Source organism: Magnolia sinica, chromosome 6, assembly GCF_029962835.1.
Source record: "Magnolia sinica isolate HGM2019 chromosome 6, MsV1, whole genome shotgun sequence".
NCBI lineage: Eukaryota > Viridiplantae > Streptophyta > Magnoliopsida > Magnoliales > Magnoliaceae > Magnolia > Magnolia sinica.
Window position 1 is genome coordinate 102,370,352 of NC_080578.1, and position 24,954 is coordinate 102,395,305.

The 24,954-nt window shown below is 39.0% G+C and overlaps 2 protein-coding genes across 2 annotated transcripts; both read left to right on the forward strand.

Moving 5' to 3' along the window:
* Nucleotides 1-962: 962 nt before the first annotated feature.
* On the forward strand, nucleotides 963-16,051 carry LOC131249323 (U-box domain-containing protein 34-like). The gene is made up of 9 exons (XM_058250004.1): nucleotides 963-1,209; nucleotides 4,804-4,925; nucleotides 5,026-5,141; nucleotides 9,626-9,789; nucleotides 9,886-10,247; nucleotides 10,369-10,470; nucleotides 11,086-11,514; nucleotides 13,543-14,292; nucleotides 14,824-16,051. The coding sequence occupies exons 1-9, from the start codon at nucleotides 1,032-1,034 to the stop codon at nucleotides 15,016-15,018; spliced, it is 2,418 nt and encodes an 805-aa protein (XP_058105987.1). The 5' UTR covers nucleotides 963-1,031; the 3' UTR covers nucleotides 15,019-16,051.
* Nucleotides 16,052-23,546: 7,495 nt separating this feature from the next.
* On the forward strand, nucleotides 23,547-24,326 carry LOC131249324 (leucine-rich repeat extensin-like protein 1). The gene has a single exon (XM_058250005.1). It carries the CDS (start codon nucleotides 23,648-23,650, stop codon nucleotides 24,149-24,151), a length of 504 nt encoding a protein of 167 aa, XP_058105988.1. The 5' UTR covers nucleotides 23,547-23,647; the 3' UTR covers nucleotides 24,152-24,326.
* Nucleotides 24,327-24,954: the final 628 nt, after the last annotated feature.

Genomic DNA, 24,954 nt, shown 5'->3' on the forward strand with positions numbered 1-24,954 from the left:
CCCACACAGTAAGAGTAACAGCTACTGACGGGTTACCCGAGTAACACCTAATCCGCTCCAGTTCATTAGATGCATGCATGCATGGAACGGAGCGGATTGCCTGTAAGCCCGGGCACGACGACATCTCTGTGGCTGGAGCTGTGTGGGCCCATAGAGACAAATCCACTCCGTTCATCTGTTTTGAAATACCACACTAGGATAGGATTCTACAAATCAGACCGATCCAGAGGTCATGTGGGCCATACCACACGAAAAATTGGGGATTGAACGTTTGGCGGTGGTGAGATATAGTTTATATAAGTGGTAATGATTCTACGAACGGTTTGGATGGCATATAAACATCATCGTCAGCTCGAGGAAGGTTTAAACGGTAGATGTTTCTGTTCCCACTGTTTTGTTATTGTGGCCAACCTGAGTTTTGGATCTACCTGATTTTTAGAATACCATCCTATCGTGGTCTATCAAAACAGATGGATGGAGTGGATTTGTCACGGACATCTCTGTGGACCCCACACAGGCCCGGGCCCCGGGGTCAGATAAGGTTGCCCGACTGGCGGGCGGGATATTACACGTAGGGCTGGTGTTCACGTGTGAGACGACTGCAATTGACATTTCTCATGGAGGAACAGTGTAGTGATGCATCCATGTTGTACAAGTGGGGTTCATTTTTCGGTAATCCATACCGTTGATATGAGTTACCCTATATTGGATGGACGGTCGCCCAATCCCTTATTAAGATTGGATGATTTCAGCCATCCACCTCTGGCTATTATTCCAACCGTTCGTTTTTATTTTTTAACCATTTGAAGTGTTGGAATAGTGAAATCTTGTATTTTTAATTGAATTCACTTATCTAGTATGTATTACTTGAGATAAACGGTCTGGATCTCCAATCCATATCCCTAATATGTATGAATAGGCGCATCAGGACACTATTCTGTTTCCTATGCATCAGAACCTTAAAGTCTTCTTCGGTCATCCTCTTTTCATTCTTCGTCTGGCTTTCTGTTTCCATCAATTGGGCGGGAGCAATGTCAGGTGGAGGAATGGGCGATAGAGATGATGCCACCGTGGCCGTGGCGGTGGGCCACAGCAACGGCACCAGGAGCCGCAGAGCCGTTCGTTGGGCTGTCGAGAATCTGATGCCCCACGCCCGTCGCTTCCTGCTCGTCCACGTCGCCCCTTTCACCACTTCCATCCCTACGCCTGGTACTCTCTCTCTCTCTCTCTCTCTCTCTCTCTCTCTCTCTCTCTCTCTCTCAAAATTGAGCAGATATCTGAGTCGTTCATCAGGTGGGCCCCGCTTTTCTATGTGGCCTGAGTCCCTGACCGGCCTGATTTTGGGCCTGAGCATCTTTATGGGGTGGACCACCTGATGGATGGTTCGGATTTCACACACGTGTGCCAGCATGTAGATGGGCTGGACCTTTCATGCTTATGGGATTATCAAACATCTGGTCGTTTGGTTGCCCGGGGAAGTGCAAGAAATTCACTAGCTTCTTGCGAGATTTTTCAAAATCTCGGAAGTTTTTAAAATATCGCGTTTTTGTCTGGATTTTAACTCGGAAAAAGTAAAAACGTTTAGGAATTTGTTATATAAAAATACAAAAACGTTTTAAAATTATTTAATAGTAAAAACATTAAGGAATTTGTTATATAAAAATATATAAACATTTAAAATTTATTTAATAATTTAATATAGATATTTTCATTTTCAGCAAGATTTTCCCGATGATGTCCTGCGGAAAACCTTAAATTCTGAAAATTTCCCGAGAAATTGCCGGCAAAGAGATTTGTATGCTGGGAAGTAGCCCTTAAGGAAACTGAATCCATTAGGGGCATGCTGTGCCATAACAGCCGTTACGAGGCCATAAAGGCCATTACATAAAGGTTATGGTGGCAAGTGTTACATGTTACAGGGTCATGACGGCCATAACAGCCTGTAACGGTCCATTATGGGGCTGATACAGTTTTTTCAGTTTTTTTCTTTTCTTTTTTAATTTTTTTTTTTAAAAAGAGAGAGACCGTAATAACCATTATTGGGGCCATAACGACCGTTACAGCCCGTATCGTAAAGGTAATGGTAGTGGCCGTTATGGTCACTGTTACCATTACGGAATAACTTGATAAGGGGTCGTTTGGCTCCTTGTGTTTAGAAGTTGCGGAAGGCCATGTTTGGATATATGTATTACAAGGGCAAGGAAAAGAGAGGTAATGGTTAGGCAATGATTATTTCCATGAACACTATTGAAACTTGGATTCCATTTTTGGGATCTTGTTTAGGTTACAAATGGAAATCTCATATATGTATGACAAAGGTCGCCTAGTTTCTTATGCCAAAGAATGCAAACTATGGAAAAGTGAAATGATTGCTTTCCATTTTCTTTGCCATCCAAACATTTCAGACTGTCACATCAATGGAAAACCTTTCCATTTCCATTGATTCCCATGGAATTGGTTAGATCTAAACCTGCCCTAAAGAATTTGTTTCTAGGAAACAAAGTATTTTAAAAAGAGATTTTGTTTGTTATGTTTGGGTAATGGGATTATAATTAGGAAGAATCTGGGCATTGTGTTTGGTTAGTGGTAAGGACTTGCAACAAGTTCCACCATGTGTATCACTAAATTCAAAGAGATGGTCATTGGGAGGGAATCCATTTCCTTGGAATTTGCAAGCTGGCTAGAGGCCAGGAATAAATAAAGGTTCTTAGGCTGGAACATATGTCCAACCAGAAACCATTTCTTAGCTTTTAGGGTCCCAAGCGCAAGAATTTACCTTATTCCATTTTCAGATGGTTACTTTTCCAGGGAGCCAAATGACTTTAGCAAGGTTGTTTCTTACATTTAGGTGTTGGGAAATGGCTGGACTTGAATTCATGCAGGAATTGGATTCATGTAAAGAGCCATTTTATGATTCTTCTTACAAGCTAGGGAGCAAATTTCTGGGAATTGATTTCCTCCTATGGTCATATTTTTGAAATGTTGTGAAGGCAAGCCCTACCCCAAACTCATCACATCTCTCCTTCCCATTATCCAATCATAATTTCTAAATTCCTTAAAATGGCCTTCCCAGTACCCAAATACAATGGGCAAAATCTCTTTCTCGAAGATATTGTTTTGCAGAAACACTTTCTCTGCACCTTTTAAGATTCCACAGGGCCAAATGACCTATGCTTCTTTTCTATCCTTTTTCTTTTCCTTGATTTATGATAGCTCAAATTTTGGGGAGCCCTGGTATTAGGAATTGCAAAGACTTGCCATGCCATGTATGATATTCAAGCTGTTCATCAGGCAAGCACCCTCTTCTCTATCTCCTAGTGCAAGAGTCTGGCGGTTCATGAACGTTCAAGATCGTAGATCGGGTGCCTTGTCAGTATTGTGTATGGACACGCTCGTGGATGTAAACTGTTGACGGCAATTCAATCTCAGTTGGCTGGAAAACCCAATCTGAGGGCAAGGCATGCGATTTCAATCGTTGAGATTTGTGTACTCCTCTTGTGAATGTCTTGCCCTAAGCATTGGGTTCATTGTATAATCATGGAGAAGGATTTTACAATGGGAAAATAACCCATCCATTTCACCATAATCTGACCAACTGGTCACACATACACCTAGGTGTTGTGAGATCCTATCCTAAACTGGCACATGGCCTGAATGCATTAGGGGGAGAGAGCTTTTAATACCACGTGTCTAACAGCTCACTCAGCACAGAGGGTACACAGGTGTCCTGCCAGTCAACATTCTCATATTGGCTAAGCTCATTCTATGAACATGTTGTTCCTTAACCAGCTAAGCTCATTCTATGGACATGTTGTTCCTTAACCAGCTAAGCTCATTCTATGAAGATGTTGTTCTTTTACTCCCAACATTCTCTTCCATAAAGCATGGCTGGTCTTATAGCTATCCATAAAATTTTCTTTTCACCCTGATTAGTATGCAGTGATCACATAGAACTCCAATGTCACTTGTCCACTTCATTCAGCTTTAATTCTATGAGCAACATCCAGTCTCAATCTCTCCACTCTCATGAACACCCAGCTCTAATTTTCAGAATGTTTTAGTTTCGTTTAAGTTGTTAGGGGGTTTTTATTGTGTTTCTAAGTATGGTTCAAGCCCAAATGGTTACAGAGGTTTTTCCTTCATTAAATGGATTTTACATTAACAGAGAAGAGTGATTTTAGGAAGTTTGTATAGAGGGGTGTGGTTCTCATGACCTTCTCTTATGGATTATTAGTTGATGATGTCACAATTGACTTTTTCCATACTCAGAACAGAGTGGTCAACATGTAAGATCTACACAGTTGTACTGTGAGAACCTCCCACCATTCAACATAGGATAGGCCAGGAGTTGAGAGCATGGAGGTCCTGTATGATCCTAGAGCCTACTCCAGCAAGGAGTTGGGAGTAGAAGGGGGGAGGAGATGATGTACTTGGATGATCGAATATGGATTCCAATTATCTTAAACCAAAGTGGACTTAATAGATATTCTTTGCCTTGGCTTATGAAACATGTATGTTGACTACCAGAGCACACGCTCGACAAATTAAATTTACCACATGACACACATTTTTCTACCTGGTTGCTAGCATCATCATGTAGTGTATGATATTTTATTCTACTTTTTTAATTATCAGTGATGAGCCTTTTTTCATACTTTATTCTATGATGAAGAAGGCAAGACTCCTTACATTGACATAAATTTTATATCTACTAGATTCTTTGTATGTGGCTTAGAAGTACGTAGTGTGTTGCTAAACTCCCCATTTAGTTGTTTATCATGTTTGGAGAGTTTTTTTCTACAGCGGGCAACCATATCCCCATCAAGCAAATACGCGGTGATGTAGTGGACATGTATATGCAAGACATGAAGTTAAAATTTGAAGAAAAATTTCTCCCATTCAAGAGACTATGCAGAACAAGAGAGGTGGTTGAATCTCTCTCTCTCTCTCCAGATAAATTTATAATAATCATTTTTTATGAATTTATAGCAAACATTTAACTAGTACATCAAAAAAATTGTTTAGATGGAGACATTGGTGTTAAATGATGACAATCCTGCAGCTGCACTTGTGAGACATTTATCTGAATCAGGCATCACAAGTATAGTCTTGGGCTCTTCTTCTTTGAACTGGATTTTGAGGTATAATTTCCGAGTATCATTTTTGTTAACTTCTTACTCATGTTCTTTGCATAATATTTTCCGCAAATGGTTCATTATTTATTGCATTTTTGGTTTGGATGTTACCTGCAAGGAACTGAGATGGGAACTATAATATGTTTATGATCCATAATTGTTTTTAGTTTTGGCAAAGACTTATAGTATAAAGTTAATTACTAATAAATAAATAAATAAATAATTTTTTAAAAAAAAAATCCCACTCATTATTTGTAGAACCTAGTAATTCGTCAGCTTTGTAGTATGTAATTTGAATTTTGAACCAAAGGACTAATGCAGTCTGGATACCTGGCAGAGTTATGCCTACAATATCATATCCCCACTCCCACTCCACCTATATCTTGTGAAATATGTGAGTGGGTACCATAGAATGGAAGACCCTCAAAATGACATGGCTTAACTTTCCTTCTTTTTTTTTGCATGTGAATAAAGAAATTTTTATTCAAATAAAGGGAAGTTACAACTGGGGAAGAGAATTCTGAATACAAGCCTTTGCAACTGAATACCTTGTCTGGAAATGTTGCTGGAAACAACATCGACAACACTAGAAACCGAGGACAATGAGATATTTAGGCTTGAAGAAACATTCCCAGTCTTGCTTGAAAGAAATGCCAAACTCCAAGGTTCTTCCCGCTTGCTTGATGCCCATTAGTGGACCATCAAAGAAAAGAAAGAAAAATTCTAAGTCCCTCACAAAGAGCCTCAGATTTTGTAAATATATGATCACCTTCCCACGCAGGATTGGAGAATGCAAATTTCACATTTCCATTTGAGATCCTAAGAATGCCTCCCATCCAGAAAATGTTATAAATTCAGAATCCACACTCTTACCAGGGGATAAATGGGAAAAGATGATACACAAGCATAGCAACAATGTCCACTTAGAAAGAATCTCGATGTTGACAATCCGTAGAACTTAGTGCAAGATAAAGCCCAATCAACTATAGCTCAGAACCATGATTGGACCTTTCTATATTATACTTGATCTGGAGCATCAATTTTGATGACGATTGACTAGTTAAAAAAGAAAAGAAAAAAGGATTCTAAAGGACTTGAGAAACTATGGATTCCCAAAAATATGAATTTGACGAGGCCAAGCAAATAACAAACTAGAAAATCATGAAGTTAACAAAGAAAATCAAACAATAAATCCACTAAATCATTAACTACTATGTTCATGAAGATACCAATTAATGAACCTCCTAAATCATGAATTTACTAATTTCATGCAACCAAACACCTCGTAAGGGGCTGTTTGGATTGGTGGAAACGAAAAAGTAGATGAGGAAAGGAGAATGCCACATCTAATGGAAAACTATTGAATAAGAAAGTTATGGAAAAGAATCCTTACATAACCTGGTTGTTTTGGCGTACATGATGTCAATGGAAATGTGAAATTGTTATTGGTCAAAAGGTAAGTTGTCTCTCAAAAAGGTGGAAATCTCATTTCTTAGGTTTTAGAAAGGAAAAGGAAATGACCCCTTTCTAAGGAAAGTTGTGGAAAGGAAAATCTATTTCCTTTGTCCTCATGTCTTTTGCGAACGAGCGAAACCGTCAGACCTAATGAAATTGATTTCCTTTTCCACTGGAATCCTATTTTCCACTGATCAAAACAGACCCTTAGTTTATTTCATAATACTTTTTCTTATTAATATTCCACATGGTAGTACCACCACATACTCAGATATTAACTTTACCACATGTCAACCTGCCTCTGGTGCCTCAAGTGTACATTCCATGCATATATGATAACCATCCATAGGTGTGTATCCCCCAAGTGATGAACATCCCAGGTGTATTTTACGGTAGTTAGTGATGCACTAGTATTTCACCATTGGTGGTGATTCATTTCAAGTGTATTATGGCATAAGCATGTTCATCTAATATAGTGTATTTCGCAATGGGTTGGCCCTTCATCCTTTGAAATTTTTAGACGTTAAAAACTACCCTTCAACTTTATTGGTGAACAATTATTATTTTTTTCATGTAGTACTCGAAAGGTCTAGCCCTAGCATCTAAGACTTGGCTACCTTTTATTCAATCAAGTGTTTGAAATGAATCACCAATAAGTTCTTGCAAATGAATGTTGAAAGCAATCATGATTTCCTTTATTTTAAGCTTAGTTCCAGAATCCTTCTAATATGGTGCCACTCCCACTTCGAATCATGCTTCAGAATTGCATTCCCACTCTCGCTTCCTAGCTGTTTATACTTGCTAACATTTTTAAACAGCTGCGTCCCTGCTCCACACCCACACTTGTTGCCACTTCATGCTTCGTGCAAATATAGTTTTAAGACTTGAAAATAGTGGCCCAACGCAGTCATGACCATGATCATGTGAAGAGTCAATTACAACTGCTAAGTTGAATATAAGTCACTAGATTCGGCTTTGTTGTTCCTGCTCTTTTTATGAGAATCTTTTGAAATAAATTTGGGAAATAAGGAAATAGGTAAAAGGGAAAATTTACAGATAAAAAGAAATGTTATTCACTATTATCAAACTGCCTAATGGCACACTATTGTATAGCTTTTTCTGTTGAGCATGGGTGCTCTTACTAGCTTAATTGTGTCTCCCTGTGTGCCATTTCATTCTCTCATGTCCCATTCCTGTCTTCCATTAACGTGGCCTGCTATTCAAAAGGCCAACACTGAAAATTTTGGGTAAGACCTGAGGGTAGATGCGTTTGTTAGCAGGGTGGGGTCTTGTCTTTCACCAAAATCTTCCCTACTGTATCACCAATATTTTTTATTGTGTAAATTCCAAGTGTTACTTGTATCGCCAGTGTACTAGCGATATTTCGATAATATTGCCAATGAATCGATATTGCCAAAATCTGTTTATTAAAAAATTTTCCATTTCAATTTTTTTTTTTTTTTATGGGCACATGATTGTATGTAGTGTTCAATTTGTCGACGATATTATTGGGATGTTATCATTATCACAACATGGGCGGTATTGAGTCCACAATCTTTCGTTTTCTTTCCAGTTATCGTGATTTTTCAGTGTAAAGTTGTGTGTTGTCGATATTTTGAAATATCGATCGATGTTCGGATGGATAGATGGGATGGGTGGGATGGTTGGACTGATTTCTTACGACAACACATGCATTTAGCCCCCCATTAAATGGAAACTTATTATGTATGCATTTTTTTTTTCAATTTTTTAATTCCTAAATATGCAAAAATATGTATTTTAGCATCTTCTATAGTTTCACTGAAAAATTCCACTGGTTTTCCCATGTTTCCCTGCATTTTGGGTTATCGACCGATATTATTGGCGATATTGATATTGTTTCTGTATCCCCAGCCAGTGAAACTTGTAGCAATACCGATACTTCAAACACTGCTTGTAGGGGACACCTTTGGTGTAGGCAGCTTGCCACCTGATCCTTGGGAGGTTAGCCTTAGTTCCACGAACCTTCTCCCCTTGTACTGCTTGCTTTTGGGATATATATATATATATATATATATATATATATATATATATATATATATATATATATATATATATATATATATATATGTGAGAGAGAGAGAATTTTAGGTTTTTATGATTTGATTTGGATTGGATATTAAATGAAGAGAAGAAAATTAGTATCTAAGGTTTGAGAGATCAAGATAAGGATGGACTCTTTTAGACGATCGGGGTTAAGCTTATGGTTGATTTGGATTAGGGATTGAATGACAAGGAAGAGAAGGAAAATGGTAATCTAACAATGATGTCGTGGCGCCTTCTGTAGATGATCCATCCAATGATGGCTAGGAAAGTGATAGTCTAACCATGACGTTGTGGTGCCTACTATAGATAATCATCCTGTTATCGCTGGGAAAGTAATGAGTGTCTACTATAGATGATCCATCTCCTGTTATGACTGGGAAAGTGATAATTTAACAAAGATTTCCCAGTGTCTGTTGTAGGTGATCCACACTGCGGAAACAATAGTCGACCAATGATGTCTTGGTGCCTGCTGTAGGTGATCCATTAAATGATGACTGGCAAAGCAATACTCAAACAGTGATTTTACTCTTTTTTTATACTCTATACAAGCTGGGCATGTAGGATACTCTGTGCTCTACCTTGATGCAGTAGCTGTTGTAGTATTTCATTGTGTACGCCTGAGGTATACTAAACCAGGTGTATTTTACTTTTTCTTATTGTGATGGTAGTCAACTTTATCGTAACATCTGCCAATGGCACTATAAATATACAAGGAGAGAGCCAAAGAGTAGTTGTATGAAGTCTCTCTCACATCTTATTTTTACTTTTCTTTCATCATTTCTCTCTTTATACAAGGATCTGATGTCTACAACAAGTGAAATTCCTGAACTCTTGATTCGATGAAATTAGCTGATGCATGAGCTTGCTATCTGTATCCTTGCTATATTTTGTGGATGGGAACATCACACATTTTCATCATTCTTTTAGGTTAATCATTTTCTATTTTGTAGGAAGCTGAAGGGCCCTGACATACCATCTACTGTCCTGAAATTGGCCCCTAACAATTGCAACATCTATGTAGTTTCACGATACAAGTTAAAAATGAAATTGGCTGATCTCCCAGTTTCACGACACAAGATAACCAAGAAATTGGTCAATCTCCATATTGTTAGCGGTATGCTGATAACCTTGCCTTTTCCAGAGTCTAACTTGACCGTTCTTTGTGATTTTGCATCCACGGTAATCAATTATTGTTGTTTGATCCTTGCAGGGTTGAGTGCTACTTCCAGCATGCGCAGCTCAAATCAGCCTCATAATACATTTACACAGAGAGAAGTTGATAAACAGATATGTAGCAGTACCATGGAGTCGAAAGGTAATGATTCCGTAGATGCATCAAAACCAGATGTTGGCATCAGATTTTCTCGATCATTTAATACCATGGATTCTCGTACTTCTGCCGATGGAATATCTCGAGTACCCTCTCTATTATCTTCTAGTGGAGAAGAGTACCAAAAGGGCAACCATCATAACTTCGAAAATATGACCTTAGAAGAAATTGAAGCAATTGAGGAACATGATGCTGTGGCTACTTTCCAGGACACTGCTTTGGTCCTACAATGCACAGAGCAGGTTAGATTATTGCAATTTCTATTTATCCATAGCCCGATGATTCTTTTCATAAAACAAATTAAAATAATAAAAACTGGTTTCATATACAGCCGTTATGTCTGTGGGATGGCATATTTTGCAGGCTGATGCTGAGACTGAAATGGAAAGATTGAGGCTAGAACTACGAAATACTCTTTCTATGTACAATAAAGCTTGTGAAGACCTTGTCTATGCCAGGAATAAGGTAACTGCTAGTTTGATGTAGATAATCTCAATCACTATGCAAATGATAAATGCTAGGGTGACATGAGTGAGCATTGATTGGACAGACAAATTGAGACAGAATGTGCCGTTTCAGCCCATTTGTGAGAGATTTGGGCTATTTATCAGATGGAGCCCACTGTCAATGTCCCCTGACCCAAAAACCAGGCTGTCTCCACTAATCAGGCTTTCCGAACCTTAGCGTTGATTATAGAGTGTGTTATTTTTCTCTTACAATCCTTTTTTTTTTCTCAAACACTCTTGGCCCACTTGATGATTGCACCAGCCTGATTCTGGGCCAGGGCATGATCATGAACAGCCCCACCTGGTGAATTTCCTGTTTCTTTCACACATGCTGGGTGGTAAGTTTCCCACAAATCGCCTCTTCTGTCTATCCTCACGGAAATTTCATTACTATCTCTTATGCAAACATATGGAAGGAAAAAAGAAAAAGAAAAAAAAAAAAAAAAAGATGCATACCCAGATACTAGAAATGTACCATGTGCGTGCATCCGTGTGCATATCTAAGAATGTATGTATGTATTTACGTCTGCATATTTATATATCTTGTTGGTTTACTTTAGATGCTGCTTTGCAGGTCCAGTTACTTTTTACTGAATGCTCTGATGATGCGAGGAAAGTGAAAGTTGCCCTTGAAAAGGAAGAAATATCCAATAAAATCATAGCAGAAGAGAAAGCCAAGCATTTGGAAGTCAGTAAGGAAATTGAGGTAGCAAGACAATTGCTTGCGAAAGAGGCTCACGAAAGACAGAGAGCGGAAATGTCTGCCCTTAAGGAGTCATCTGAAAGAAAGAGAATAGTGGATACTTTATTATCAGCTGATAGAAGGTACAGAAGGTACACCAAGGCTGAGATAGAGGCTGCAACTGATTGCTTCTCTGAGGCCAGAAAGATAGGCGAGGGAGGGTATGGGAAAGTGTACAGATGCAACATTGATCACACCCCAGTAGCGGTTAAGGTTCTTCTGCAAGATGCGTATGACAAGAAAGAGGAATTTCTGAAAGAGGTATACTCAAAAGTTAGATTTTTGACATATTGACCCCAGCCTTTTGGCAAATTTCCAAATAATCCTGTACCTTTTCTGCCACTAGCAAGGCTGGCAACGGGCCAAGCCTGGGCCTAGCAAAATCAAAATTTTGAATAGTCCCGGCCCTCATGCCAAGCCCCACTTGATCAAAATCCAGGCCCAGCCTTGACCTATTGCTAGGCTTAGGTTAGCCAAATAAACACCTGTCATCACTAAACTTTGATGGAAATCAGTAACCATGTTAACCTTTATAGGAAGTGAAAAATGACATTTTTGGTCTTTGCACAATATGAAAAACCATGTGCAAGAAGCGCAAAAAGGTCTTTACACATGAGGGTAAAAATTTCTTGTACATGGGTTTTATGTTGTGCAAGGGCAAAAACATCATTTTACACTTCATAAAGCTCAAAGTTAACATGGTTGCTGATTTCTGTCTGTCACACTTCTGTTACAAAGGGGTTTATTTGGCTTATGGCAGAAATGGCGGGGGTTTATTCAGGAATACTAAAAAGGGAGTGGGTTATTTGGTAATTCGCCAAAAGATGGTGGGCAATATGTCAAAAACTCTTAAAATTTTCCATTCTGTCTCTCATCTTAATGTGATGTCAGTTAGCTGCAGTTTCAAATGTCAAACATTGTTTAAGAACTTATTGTCTTAATCTTTGGCCGAGCTGAGTTGACTTGGTTTTAGACCAAGTGAGTTGTTGTTTAAATCTGAAAACTCAACCGAGTCAATGAATGGCTCTCTAAAAATTGGTCCAGTCACTGAAATACCAAACTCCCAGCTCTCATTTCCATGACAAGGATAAATCAATTTTGATTTGGGTGAGTTACGTTCAGAGCCTTGATGTTAACTGAACAAACAGTATGTCAGTATCTGATTTTTCTCTACAGTCTATACCCTTAGTCTCCATTTCTCGAGGAGGAGAATAAGATATATAGGTATGCCTTGTCTTGTTTTGGGGGTGATCCCACCCTGATAACTCAGCATGAACTTTTCATCTTGCAGGTTTCCTTCCACAAAACATTCCTTTCCCTTCTGTTTGGTTTTGCAGAACGAAACCCTGCATGACAACTCGTGCTGAGCTGTTGATGTGTGACCCACCTCAGAACTGAATGAAAAGATACCCAGAGTTCCAGACACCTTTCCTTCTCCTTTACCAAATGAATCTTCAACCAGTGTTAAATATCATTATCGTTACATGTTTCGGAGACTTGGGATATGGAAGCATGCATCAATATTGTCGAAAATATCGCAGATACTGGGCAACGTATCGCTTTCTCAGGGAAACATTGGGGAAATTAAAGGACACATGGTTGTACCTAGGACTCAAAAATGTTGCAAAAAACAAGTAGATATAATCAGTTCATTGTACAAGGACCGAAACTATGCCCTGTTGGGTTCCTTTCCTGGCAACAGCGTTTTTACCTTCTAAAAAAAACACTTTGCACTGTTTGGAAAAGTTAGCCTGGGTGTTGGCTGTTCGCCACCTGAGTGTTTGGATTTATTGCTTGTTCGGCGTTGCCATTCTACCCAATAAATAGTCATCCTTTAAATTCATATATGTGTGTGTGTGTGTGTGCGCGCCCTCATCCTTAAGAAATAATGCAATACTTCAACAGATATAATACGCTAATTTAATAAGTCCCTAGGAGGAGATTCCCCCACAAGTTTCAAAACAAGGGTATTTCTTGGTTTTGTCTATTTTTTATTTTCTGGAATTTCATGAGCATTAACTGTACTGTCAGTGATATTATTGATAATATCAATATTATCACATGCATTGACAATACAGTGCATTTATTTCATAGGGCTTTCACAAATATCTTGTAACATCGAAAATATCGAGCAATATTATTGATAATATCAACCACAGTGTATTTTTTAAATTACACCCTGTATCTGTATCACTGACCTGTGATACAGATAATATCGGCTGATGTTATTGATAATATCCGCAATACAAGGAATGCTGTCCTCAACATTGGAGTGTGAACACCTTGCAGGTCGAAATTCTCAGCCAACTACAGCATCCCCACGTGGTCTTACTTCTTGGAGCATGTCCTGAAAATGGATCCCTCATCTATGAATATATGGGAAATGGAAGCCTCGAGGACCGGATTTTCCGCCATGATGACACACCACCTCTTCCGTGGTTTATCCGGTTCAGAATCATTTTTGAAGTGGCTTGCGGGCTTGCCTTCTTACATGGTTCCGTGCCAGAACCAATTGTCCATCGGGATCTAAAACCAGGGAATATCTTATTAGACTATAATTACGTGAGCAAGATTGGAGACGTTGGAATGGCTAAGCTTATATCAGATGTTGTTCCCGACAACGTTACAGAATACAGAGAAACCGTCATCGCAGGAACCTTCTACTACATGGACCCTGAATATCAGCGAACTGGTACGGTCCGGCCAAAATCAGATTTGTATGCTTTCGGAGTCATTGTCCTCCAGTTGTTGACTGGGAAGCATCCGCGGGGTCTGATAACGAGCATCGAAAATGCTATTAAAGTTGGTTACTTTGCAGATGTACTCGACAAATCAATAACGGATTGGCCACTTGCCGATTCAGAGAAGTTAGCTAGAATTGCACTGAAATGCTGCAGGCTGAGATGCAGGGATAGGCCAGAGCTTGAATCTGAAATTATGCCACAACTCGAAGAACTCATGAATATGACGGATGCTCATTTTAGACTATGGCGATGCAATATCAATGCCCCAAGCCACTATTTTTGTCCCATTCTTCAGGTAAAAAATCTCAATTACATGAGGGAATCTATTGGGGTGTGTTTGGTTGCACCTAATATCAAGAAAATTTCATGATATTTAGTGCAACCAAACACACCCTTGTGTTTCTTTCTGAGGCATTATACCATGCTCATTCTGAGAATGTCTACGGTGTGCCCGTGTTTCTGTCTGTACAAGTGCAGTCATCTTCTAGTGGGCTCCACTGTGCATGCCTCTGGATTGGCAGATCCTAGCCACCGAATATGATTTGTTTCTGTTTTTCCTCTCTACCATCTACTTTCTTGCCACCAATTGAATGGTTAAGATTTTCCCATATGAGAGATTTTTGGATCAATGGGCCTTCTAGTGGTAGGCCCATCACCAAACCGTGGGTCTCACTTGTACAAAATGGAATACCCAACCATATTGTGGATACATTCTTCACTCGGGCATTGTGTAATAGCTTGCATTTTCCAATGTGGTATGATCTTTTGTATCATATGCATGTCTCTCTCATGTTTGGGTGTGCATTTTTCAACCTTGTGCATGCAGGAAGTGATGGTGGATCCCTACATTGCAGGCGATGGATTCACGTATGAATACAGAGCGATTAAAGCATGGCTCGAGCGGCATAACATCTCTCCCATAACCAAGCTTAGGCTCCTGCATAACCGCCTTACCCCCAACCATTCACTGCGTTCTGCCATCCTGGAGTGGAAGTCACAGGCAACATTCTCAAGTTCTTGAAAGGAAAAGATGGTTGAGTGAGCATGATTGGAGCCTCATCCAATCCTCAGATTTTGTGGGGCATGTACAAATGGCAGGTGCGGCAATTGTCAGACCTCTTGGGCCAGGCCTATTCAAAATTCGTCATGTGCTCGGTCCTGACTAGGACCGTAGCTCACCCAACTAAGAAAGGGTAGACTACTGTATCAGTTGTTTATTTTTGCTTAAATTATCAGTGACTCCATTCTTGTGCATGTGACAAATGTTTTCAAGATTGAGATTGAAACTGATCATCAGGTAGATCCTACTCAGGTAAGCCATATCCAACATACCATGCCAATCAAAACAATCTGAACCATTCTATATTTTGGGCTTTTAGAGAATGAAGTGGATGGTTTTAGGGGTAAAAAACCCCACAAAAAATCAACCAGATTTTCACTGCCTGTCAATATAAAGGTCCTCCTAGTTAATTGGGTAAGATTGTTTGGATGGCATGTTGTTTTCGTTATTGCCCATCCAAGGTAGGGCCTAACTGATGATCGGTTCAGATCATGTTTGCCACATGGACAAAACTAAAGTCACGGATAACATAAGCAGTGAAAAGTTACAAACATTCAAGGATTTGTAGCCTAAAAAGAAGGGTTGTAGGTGAAATCATATACTAGTCACATTCTATATAAATATATAGAATGTAAAGAAGCCGAAGATGTACAAGATTTGGTGGGGAAACCAAAATTCGCTCTAAGAGTTCTGAAGTTAGGTTGCGCTGCATGTTGCCTAGAATTGGAACCTTTCATGGCGGAATGCACTGAATCTAAGTTAGTGTTTTGCTGAAACAGCCAAACACAGTTTATATTGAGAAATGTGTATTTGATGAGAGTGATAGATGTTTATAGACTGGCATTGGACTGCAGAAGTCATGCATAGAGACATTTATCGATGCCGGATGAAATATGTATTATTTAGAATTGGATGATGTGTAGCTTTGGAGTAAATAATGTTGACAATGTATTCTTCAAACATTAGATGATTTTTGGTAAATATAGAGTTTTGCGAGTGCCAGCGTACATGATGGTTTTAAAAGTTGGTGGCATGGCTAAAAGGCTTGGTGTCTTAGACCCACTTGTTTAGTCTCAATTTGAGCCAGGACTCACTTGAGTTAGGTGTGAACCACCTAGGTGAATCATGGTGTCAAGCTGGATCTAGTCTGACTGGGTCCAAGTCTTAAAACCTGGGTTGCCAGTGCTGCCAACAAGTGCTCCTCGTTAGGGCTTGTTTGATGGGTGGAAAATTCATATATCCTAGGGATGTTAGAGTTGGCCTATTATTTCTTGAGAAATGACTAGATTTTGTTCGGCTGACAAATCTGGTTTTCCAGGAAACCTGAGAAAAGTCTTAAGGAGGTGTTTGGTTACTTCTTTTTTTTCTTTTTTTTTTTTAAAAAAAGATTATGGAGTTTTATTAAGAAAGAAAAATGAAGGAAAGCAAAATAAAAATAAAAAACAAGGAAGATGCTGTGCAAGCGGCAGATTACATCCCGAGAAAGATCAAACTACAACCCTTCAATTTAGGGGCACCAAAAGCCCATTCAATAACCAAAGATCTAGTTTTTATATTTCTCGATTTAGGAACTATCTGGATTTTACAACAACAAAATTTATTTGGTTCATACTCTTTTTTTTCTTTCTTTCTTTCTTTCTTTTTTTTTAAAATCTTTTTCTTGTGGTTTTTACGTTTTCCAAGAGAATGTAAAAACCTAGTGTGAGCCAAACTCAATTTTTATAAAAACTAGGGAATAGCTAAGATTAGAAAAATAAAATAAAAATCAGCAACCAAACACCCTCTTAATATATATATATATATATATATATATATATATATATATATATATATATATATATATATATATATATATATAGGAAAATGCTCACCTGCGAAGTTCGTACGTACTACATACGAACTTTTTTGAGAACCCATCATACGTGATGTGGATCCAAAATCTGAACCGTTTATGTGAAGCAGCACCTCGTGAAACCCCCCGGGACTAAGTTTTACTTTGATCTAAAAGTTTGATGGGCCATGAAAAATGCAAACAGTTTCCTCCCTTGATTTGCATTTCTCTTTGCTATGGCCCACCAGAATTTTAGATCAGGGTGAAAATTTATCGCAGGGGGTTTCATGGGATTCCGCATCACATGGACCGTTCAAATTAGACACCCATGACACGTGTGCAAAGGTGCGCACGTGCGTAGGTGCGCAGGGGAGCATGACTCTCTCTCTCTCTCTCTCTCTCTCTCTCTCTCTCTCTCTATATATATATATATATATATATATATATATATATAAGTTTTAAGTTTTAACTTTACAAAAAAAATAAAAAAAATCTAGAGTCTCTACCCGACCACACGCACACCCTTTTCATTTCCCTTTCTCTTTCTTCTCTTTTTCTACCCCCTGCCAACTGCATGCCCGCTCGAACCACTACAACCAATTTTCATTTCAGCTCCACAATAGTATGATTTCAATCTTTTGAGATTTACTTCTTAGGCAAGAAACCCAAGAAATCCGAAATGGGTTCTTCTCAAATTTGTTAGAGCTTCAAGGAAATCCAATGATCTGATTGGCTAGAGCTCTTTACTTGAATTTCTGATCTCTGTTCTGCTCTGTTTCTTTTTCAGTACTGGGATATTTGCTGGTGGAAGAAGATCAAGAACAAATCAGTTCTTACAGGTTTCCTCATCCTATTCGAAGCTTTGATTGGTTTTTTCATCGGGTTTTGTTTTGATTCTCCTAAGATTTTTGAATTTTTCATCAATTGAGGAGGATCAAGAACAGAATCCATTACTCTCTCACCCAACAAGCTCGACTCGACTCGATAGCTTTGGCAAACAAGTCAAGCTTCAATATTGAGCTCGAGCTCAAACTCGAATACAACATGGACAAGCCGAGCCGAGCTTGGCCCACCTCGACTCGACTCCGCTCGATGCCCACCTCTACCTAAAAAAACTGAGTCAGTTCAACTACCCCTGTGACTGGCCTCAAACTCTTGCCGAGTTTTAACTCAAGTCACCGAGTTTTAGAACCATGGCCTGGTCTCATGTTTTGGCTCGTGGGCTCAGCTGAAGCATGTGATTTTAAGTAGGCCAGGCTTTTGAACGTTTTCTTGGGCAGGTACGGTCATAATTAAAGGTGGGGCCCACTATTGCCTAACGGCCATTTGAACGGATGCAATGATTTCAGGTAGGCCCTTGTTCTACGTGAGATGGATGATTATGTTGAAAGAATGGAAGATTGTTTTTTTTCCCGAGGAGATGCCATGAAGACAAGAAAAACGTTTCTCCTTTGTTTGAACACACAAAAGGAGGGAAAGGTGGAGACTGCTTTTCGGTGGAGACAGCTTCTGGTGGGCCCCACCACCCATGGCCTGGATTAGTGGATGATAACCCCTCCCTTAAGGAAACGTATGCCTTTTGTCTGTGGGAAATGATTCAGTGGTATGGTTCACATCCATCCATCAAATGCCTCTGGTCCACCATACATTTGGCATGGGGATGGTCGACTTTGCAACCGTTCATCAGGTGGGCCATGATATTGATTGCTGAAAATTCAACAGAAACACCAAATTGAAGATCGTACCCACCCGATCGATCCCTGGCCTTCAAATGGACGGTAAACACATCATGGTTAAAAGACAAACTTCATGTGAGGAAAAATAACTGCTATGCTCTTTGGTCCATCACTAATGGGCCCCACAGATTTACAGTGGAAATCCACCATCCAACGGCCAGTCTGCCAATATGTAAGTTAGATGAGGTGCACAGTTTTTGGTACACACAACTCTACCAAATCACCTTCCTTCGTTTCTTGTGGACCACATATTGGTATGCAATTCGAATTACAGAAATTGCATGGTACACGTGTCCACCATCATGATCCAAACCGGATAGTCGTAGAACACAGCCAAGCTCTTTGGGGCCCACCATGTTGTAAAATTCAGTCCATGCATCAGGTGGGCTCCACAATTCTAGAAGATGGAGCAAAACATAAGACAGATGCACAACTCAGTTTGACTAATGAGGAGGAATAATGGTGATGGGATACTAACCGTTTATTTATTTGTAGGGCCATCATTCTTCTGTAACGACTCACTCAAATGAAAGGAGAAAAATCAGATGAAACACACCGCATAAAGTTAGAGATTTAGGGCCAATTTTACAATAGTTTCATTGGTGGGGCCCATTGGAGATTTACAGTGAGCTTCTCTATAGTAAATTCCACCCCTTTCATCTGTTTTTCTAGCTGACGTCAGGACAGGACCCAAAAATGAAGATGATCTAAAACTTAATTGGGTTGTACTACTCGAAACGGTGGAGATTGAATGCCAACATTGAAACATTGTGAGGAAAATAGAAGTTTTGAATTTAGTATTTTTGTGTTTCAGCTCATTCGTGTGGAAATGACCTTATGTCACGGTCTCATTGGTTAATGTAGGAGTGATGAATCTTAAATAAACAGTAAGAAACATATTTCATGGAGAAGTTACAGTTGGGTAACTGTCAAAGCACACCGAGATGAATCGAGCATGGTACAGGTAATCACGTAACTAAGTCTAAACAATAACAATCTAAAGTTTATGTGAAAAACCTTTATGGGAGAAAAATCACAGTATAAAACGATGAGTAATGAGTAATGCACCATGAAAATAAAAATTGCAAGAGATGGAGTATTACTGAATCGAACAAGCCTCAAGTCTATTTCACAAGCTATAGTTATGTTCTTGAAATCTTTATGAACGAATTAGAAAGTCATCTATATATTCTACTCCTAATTACACTCGATATATACACCATCACAGATGAAATAGAAAACAAATCTCGCACTTACGCAACTTTGTATACACGCTGGATGGGACCTTCGATGGCATCAACATCCCATCAAGGATCTCTTGATGGCATTGAAGCTTCTTCAATGACATTGAGTAGCAACATCAAAGTGTTCCAACAATTAACATGGATTTTTTGAATTTTTCCAATGGGATTGAACATCTATCAATGGCATCAATAAATCCAACATCAGCCATTGAATATGAATGTACTTTTCAATAACTATCCATATGATGGGCGCTAAATTGTTGTTTGTGTATACCAAAAATAACTCTTAGACTGAAGAAATTTAACCTTTTAATTATTCATAAATTATGAAGCTAGACCATATTCAAATAATAATAAAAAAATCGAATAATGAAAAATAAAAAATATTGTATGCACCCAATTCAGAAATGAAGCTTGTTATATCAACAGGTTGAATCATTGAAAGCTACCCATAAATTTTTTTTTCCTTTTTCTTTTAAAGTCCTATCAAATTCAATCGAAATATGTTGGTATTTATTCCATCAAAACTCCATCATGGCGTAGGCTCTACACATTTTGCAATTGCCTAGGGCTATGCACTAGGAATTTGAAAAATGACAAGAATGTTTTTATCGTCATAGAAAGCTGGTAAAATCTCTGCTATTGATGGAGTTGAGAGGATAAATTTTAAATTTTATTTTTAAACATGCCTATTCTTCTAAATTACTTAAATGCTCTTATTATCATTCTAAATTTCTTTATCTTATAAAAATTTAAAATTCAAAATTATTTAAGAACTAATCATGCATAAAAATTTACCCTAAATATTTTCACTAATTGAGCCAACGCGACGTTCATTTTCACCTGATATTCCATTGTAAACATGAATTAGGCTATGATGGGTTGAGTTGGTCAACCCAATTAACCTAGATACAATCCAGCTGGGCATGATGAATTTTAAGTGGGTTAGGTTGCGCAATAAAAAATATTTAAACTGTCTACTTATTTTATACATTGCAGTCTCCTAGTAGTGATACAATCTTAATCTTGAGGCATAAGATGGAATTAAAGTGACTAACCAGATGGAAAGATCATATATGACACACGTGTACATAATGGCATGTAAGACTGCCTGTGGATTGGCAGAGGTTCAACACACGTGTGGGCATAGAAAGCCTGTGTTGGACAAACGTGTGGGCAATGTAGACACATGCAAAGGCATCAAATACCATTGACAAAAGGTAAGGGAAGCACAAATAGCTGTTTGATTCTTACAAAAAAGTTGGATTGTGTTTGGAAACCTGATCCTCTTAGCATTGGATTCTTCCCTTATGATTGCGATAGGGTAAGCCAAACGCGGCAAAACACACAAGCAAACATCAGTGGATCCAGTGGTACGTATCCGTGCATTCAGCACACGTGTGTGACATCTGAATCGTTAATATCTTGATTCCAATCATAGATAGGGCATAACCCAAGAAATACTGTTTTGAAGAATCCTCACACTTCTTTAGGTGGTGGATGAATGGACGGTAATGATAGAAAAGCAATAGTTCATATTCGATCAAGAAAAAAAATCCAAATTTCATATAGATCTGATCTTCCGATCTTCGAGATTTTTAGCACATAGTGTATCCACGATTAGGAAACTTATATCAACGGTTTAGATCACTTAATAATAGGCCCCACTTGTCTGTACAACCCTTTCGCCCAAGCCTTGTATAATACCCCGTTCAACCTCACGTATGAAGATTTTACTGTGGGGGAAGGATTTACTGATACTCTGGCGGAGTATGATTTTTTTTACACGTGCAACTGGATTTCTACTCATGGAACGCATGTACCTTAAAATAAACCGTTCAAATAGTGGGACCCACTGTAAATTGATAATAGGAACAAAAATAAATTGATTAAGTGATCTTGACCGTCTATTAATGGACAATTGATTATTGATTATCTACTGCCGATTACTTCCCATTTTAATAACTGATTAGATGGCCATTAATCATACGGTAAGGATTACGATGGCTACATTTGTTGTGGGGCCCAGTATTTGTACAGTATATTTTCGATCTACATACATGCCGCGTGTACAATTTTACTGTGCATGCGTATGGAATACAAATGCATTACTGTTTTTATGGACCTTAAAAAAAGTCCATGCTAGTGTACCACGTATTTCCACACTAGCGAAGGAAACGTTTCCCTCCCTCAACCGGAGACTCCTATGATAGTTTACCACTATTTTAGTCTCCAACGGTGCGAGCAATTCCCACCATCCAAATCAGTGGCCCAAATTTGGATAGAGCATAAATATGATGATAACCATATGATCTTCTCCTTAGAATCTGGAACCCTCAGTATTTACTATCTATCACATTTGATGGTCAAATGTGGATGGCCATGATCGCATAATCAGAATAATGTTAGATATAGCACCAATGCATAAATGTCTAAATATTTGGACGGCTTGGATAATTGTAAGTTTTAGATATAGTCCCAATCCATAACATGTCTGAATACTTGGACGGCTTGGATAATGGTATGTTGGTGCCACATGTAAAGAAGACGAGTTACCACCATTTACAAGGTGGTGGTGAACTATCATAGGAGTAACGAGTTCAACTAAAGATTTAAAAAATACAGCCCGAGCCGGTGGAAAAGGCATCACATCCTTTACAGCAAAACCTCACACACTATATCAACGTAGGAGATTGCTACTCTCAAGCGCGTGTATAGCCAGCAACACTACACAGACATACGTGCTAATAAGGCATGTGTAGTCAAATCCAAGCCGTCCATGAAGTGAATCCACCTTATGGTTTAGATTTAGTTTAAAAAAAAAAAAAAAAAAAGGTCTTTCAGTCTTGAGGTTACTGTCTTAGATTTTCATCCATCCATTTTTTCACTAGATGACACTCCATCTGATGAATGTAGAAGTCTGATATTTGGTCCAGAAAGTCTACAATACATGGGACACATGATGAATGTGTTGGATGTTCACCATATCTCTATCTTCGAACGTACCTTGGCCCAGTAAGGCTGCTAGTTCACACGCGTATATGAATTTAACATATCTAGTGTATATATTCTTTCCTTTATGCTTGTAAAGCCAATAGGCCGGTTTCTCTGCAATGTATGTAGAATAAACTTATTTTACAACTAAGTGTTTTGGACTTAACATAATATAGAGTTCAAATCCACACCGTCCATAATGTGAGATCCATTGTATTCTCAATATATCCCAAAAATCAGACAAATCCAAAATCCAATTTGTTAGAACCATGAAAAATCATGCCTAAGACTGATAATATCACTTGTTATGGCCCACCTGAAATTTTGAATTGCTCAGATTCTTATTATTTCATCCATAATGATGGATTTCATCTTATTAATGGATTGGATGGTGTAAAAAAAATGGTGGGCGTCACGCACATTCTCAAAGATTTTAATGGCGTGCTTCCCCATCCCAAATTCTCCCTCCGGTGTGACTCACCTGTATTTTGAATTGGAATGATTTTTTTCATACAAGGTGAAATTGAAAGGTCCCATATTATGTACGGAATGGATGTGGGACCTACATCTCCATAGGCCCCACAAGCTTCGATGCAGAAGAAGCTTATTCTATACACGAGGTAAAGGAACCGGCCACGTAAGACCAACGCAACATGAGAAATGGGGGTCGGCAAACAGCCTATAATAACCCCAACCCAAGCAAGAAGAGAGTTTTTGAAGAGTCCATATAATACTTATTCACCACCCATTATAGTATTTCCTCGGCTTATGATATTGCACCACAAATGGGGCACCATGGCCATGGTCTATCATATTCAAGAGGAGGAGGACCGTTGATCTGGTGCCTGAGGTGGGCCATCATGGCATTGGCCACCACATGTTCCATCGCCGACGATTCCGGTGGCAGTGTACCTTCTACTGGCCTACTATGTATCAGTGAATGCGCTACATGTCCTGTTATTTGTTCATCGCCGCCACCGCCACATCCGCCGTCATCGCCGCCACCGAAACCTGTTTACTACTCTCCGCCGTCGGTCTACTTTTCGAATAAATCACCGCCACCGCCGCAGCCATCACCTGACTACTCGTTGGGATCGCCTCCACCACCATACAACTACCTGAACGTCCCATCTGCGCCATCGCCGCCGTCTGGACAGTCGAGGGGTGGCTACTCCTATCCTTATTACTACTTCTACTCATCTAGCTCACCACCAAGACTGCTCACCTTCTTCACAAGCTTTTGGGTAGTTTTACTCTTCTCTCCTGTTGTGTTTCTTATGTGGTGGTGAATTTACAAGTTTGGTTGGAGAAAAAAGGGTGTGTAGGTGATGTTGTTGCACCACATGCAATTAACACTCCCAACTTGTATGATGTTTGTAAGAAAATGGGGTATTTTTCCTTTCTTTTTGTTAATAACTTGGTTTATTGTACTACAAGATTGCATGGGAACTTCAATACCTTTCATTTCTATATTTCCAAGATTTTTATTTTTATTATTTTTATTTATTTATTTTTGAGAATCTAGGAAAGCCCTAAAGAAGTGGATTGATATATGATTTGTGGACCATGATTGGGACTTTGATCCATTAGTGGCATGATTGGTCCATATGGTAATCAATCCGAACCATCCAACATGAGGCCCATCTCTCTCTCTCTCTCTCTCTCTCTCTCTCTCTCTCTCTCTCTCTCATTTATTTACACTTTAATGGGCTTTTTATGGCCTTGTCTAGACCATTGGCCCGGCCCATTTGTGTTTGTGTCACTTCTCCACAAGCCTGAGGTTCAAGCCCATGCCTTGAAATCAAGCCTATTTATTTATACAGACAAGCTCCTGGGTGTCTGATGCTTGTTTGATTTGATAGATGCTTGAAATTGATTTCATCTCATTTTACATTATCATAGTTATGTATTAGAGAACTTGTTTATGGATTATCAAGATTATTTTTAATCCTTATTGTTATCGCTCAAATATAGTCAATTATGTTTTACCTCTTGCGAGCTGCTAGGTACCTGCAAAGTAACGGAGAACAATGAGACACTAAAGGCGCTAGTTGTGGCTGAGAACCCTCGGTGTATGGACTTACAATAGGCA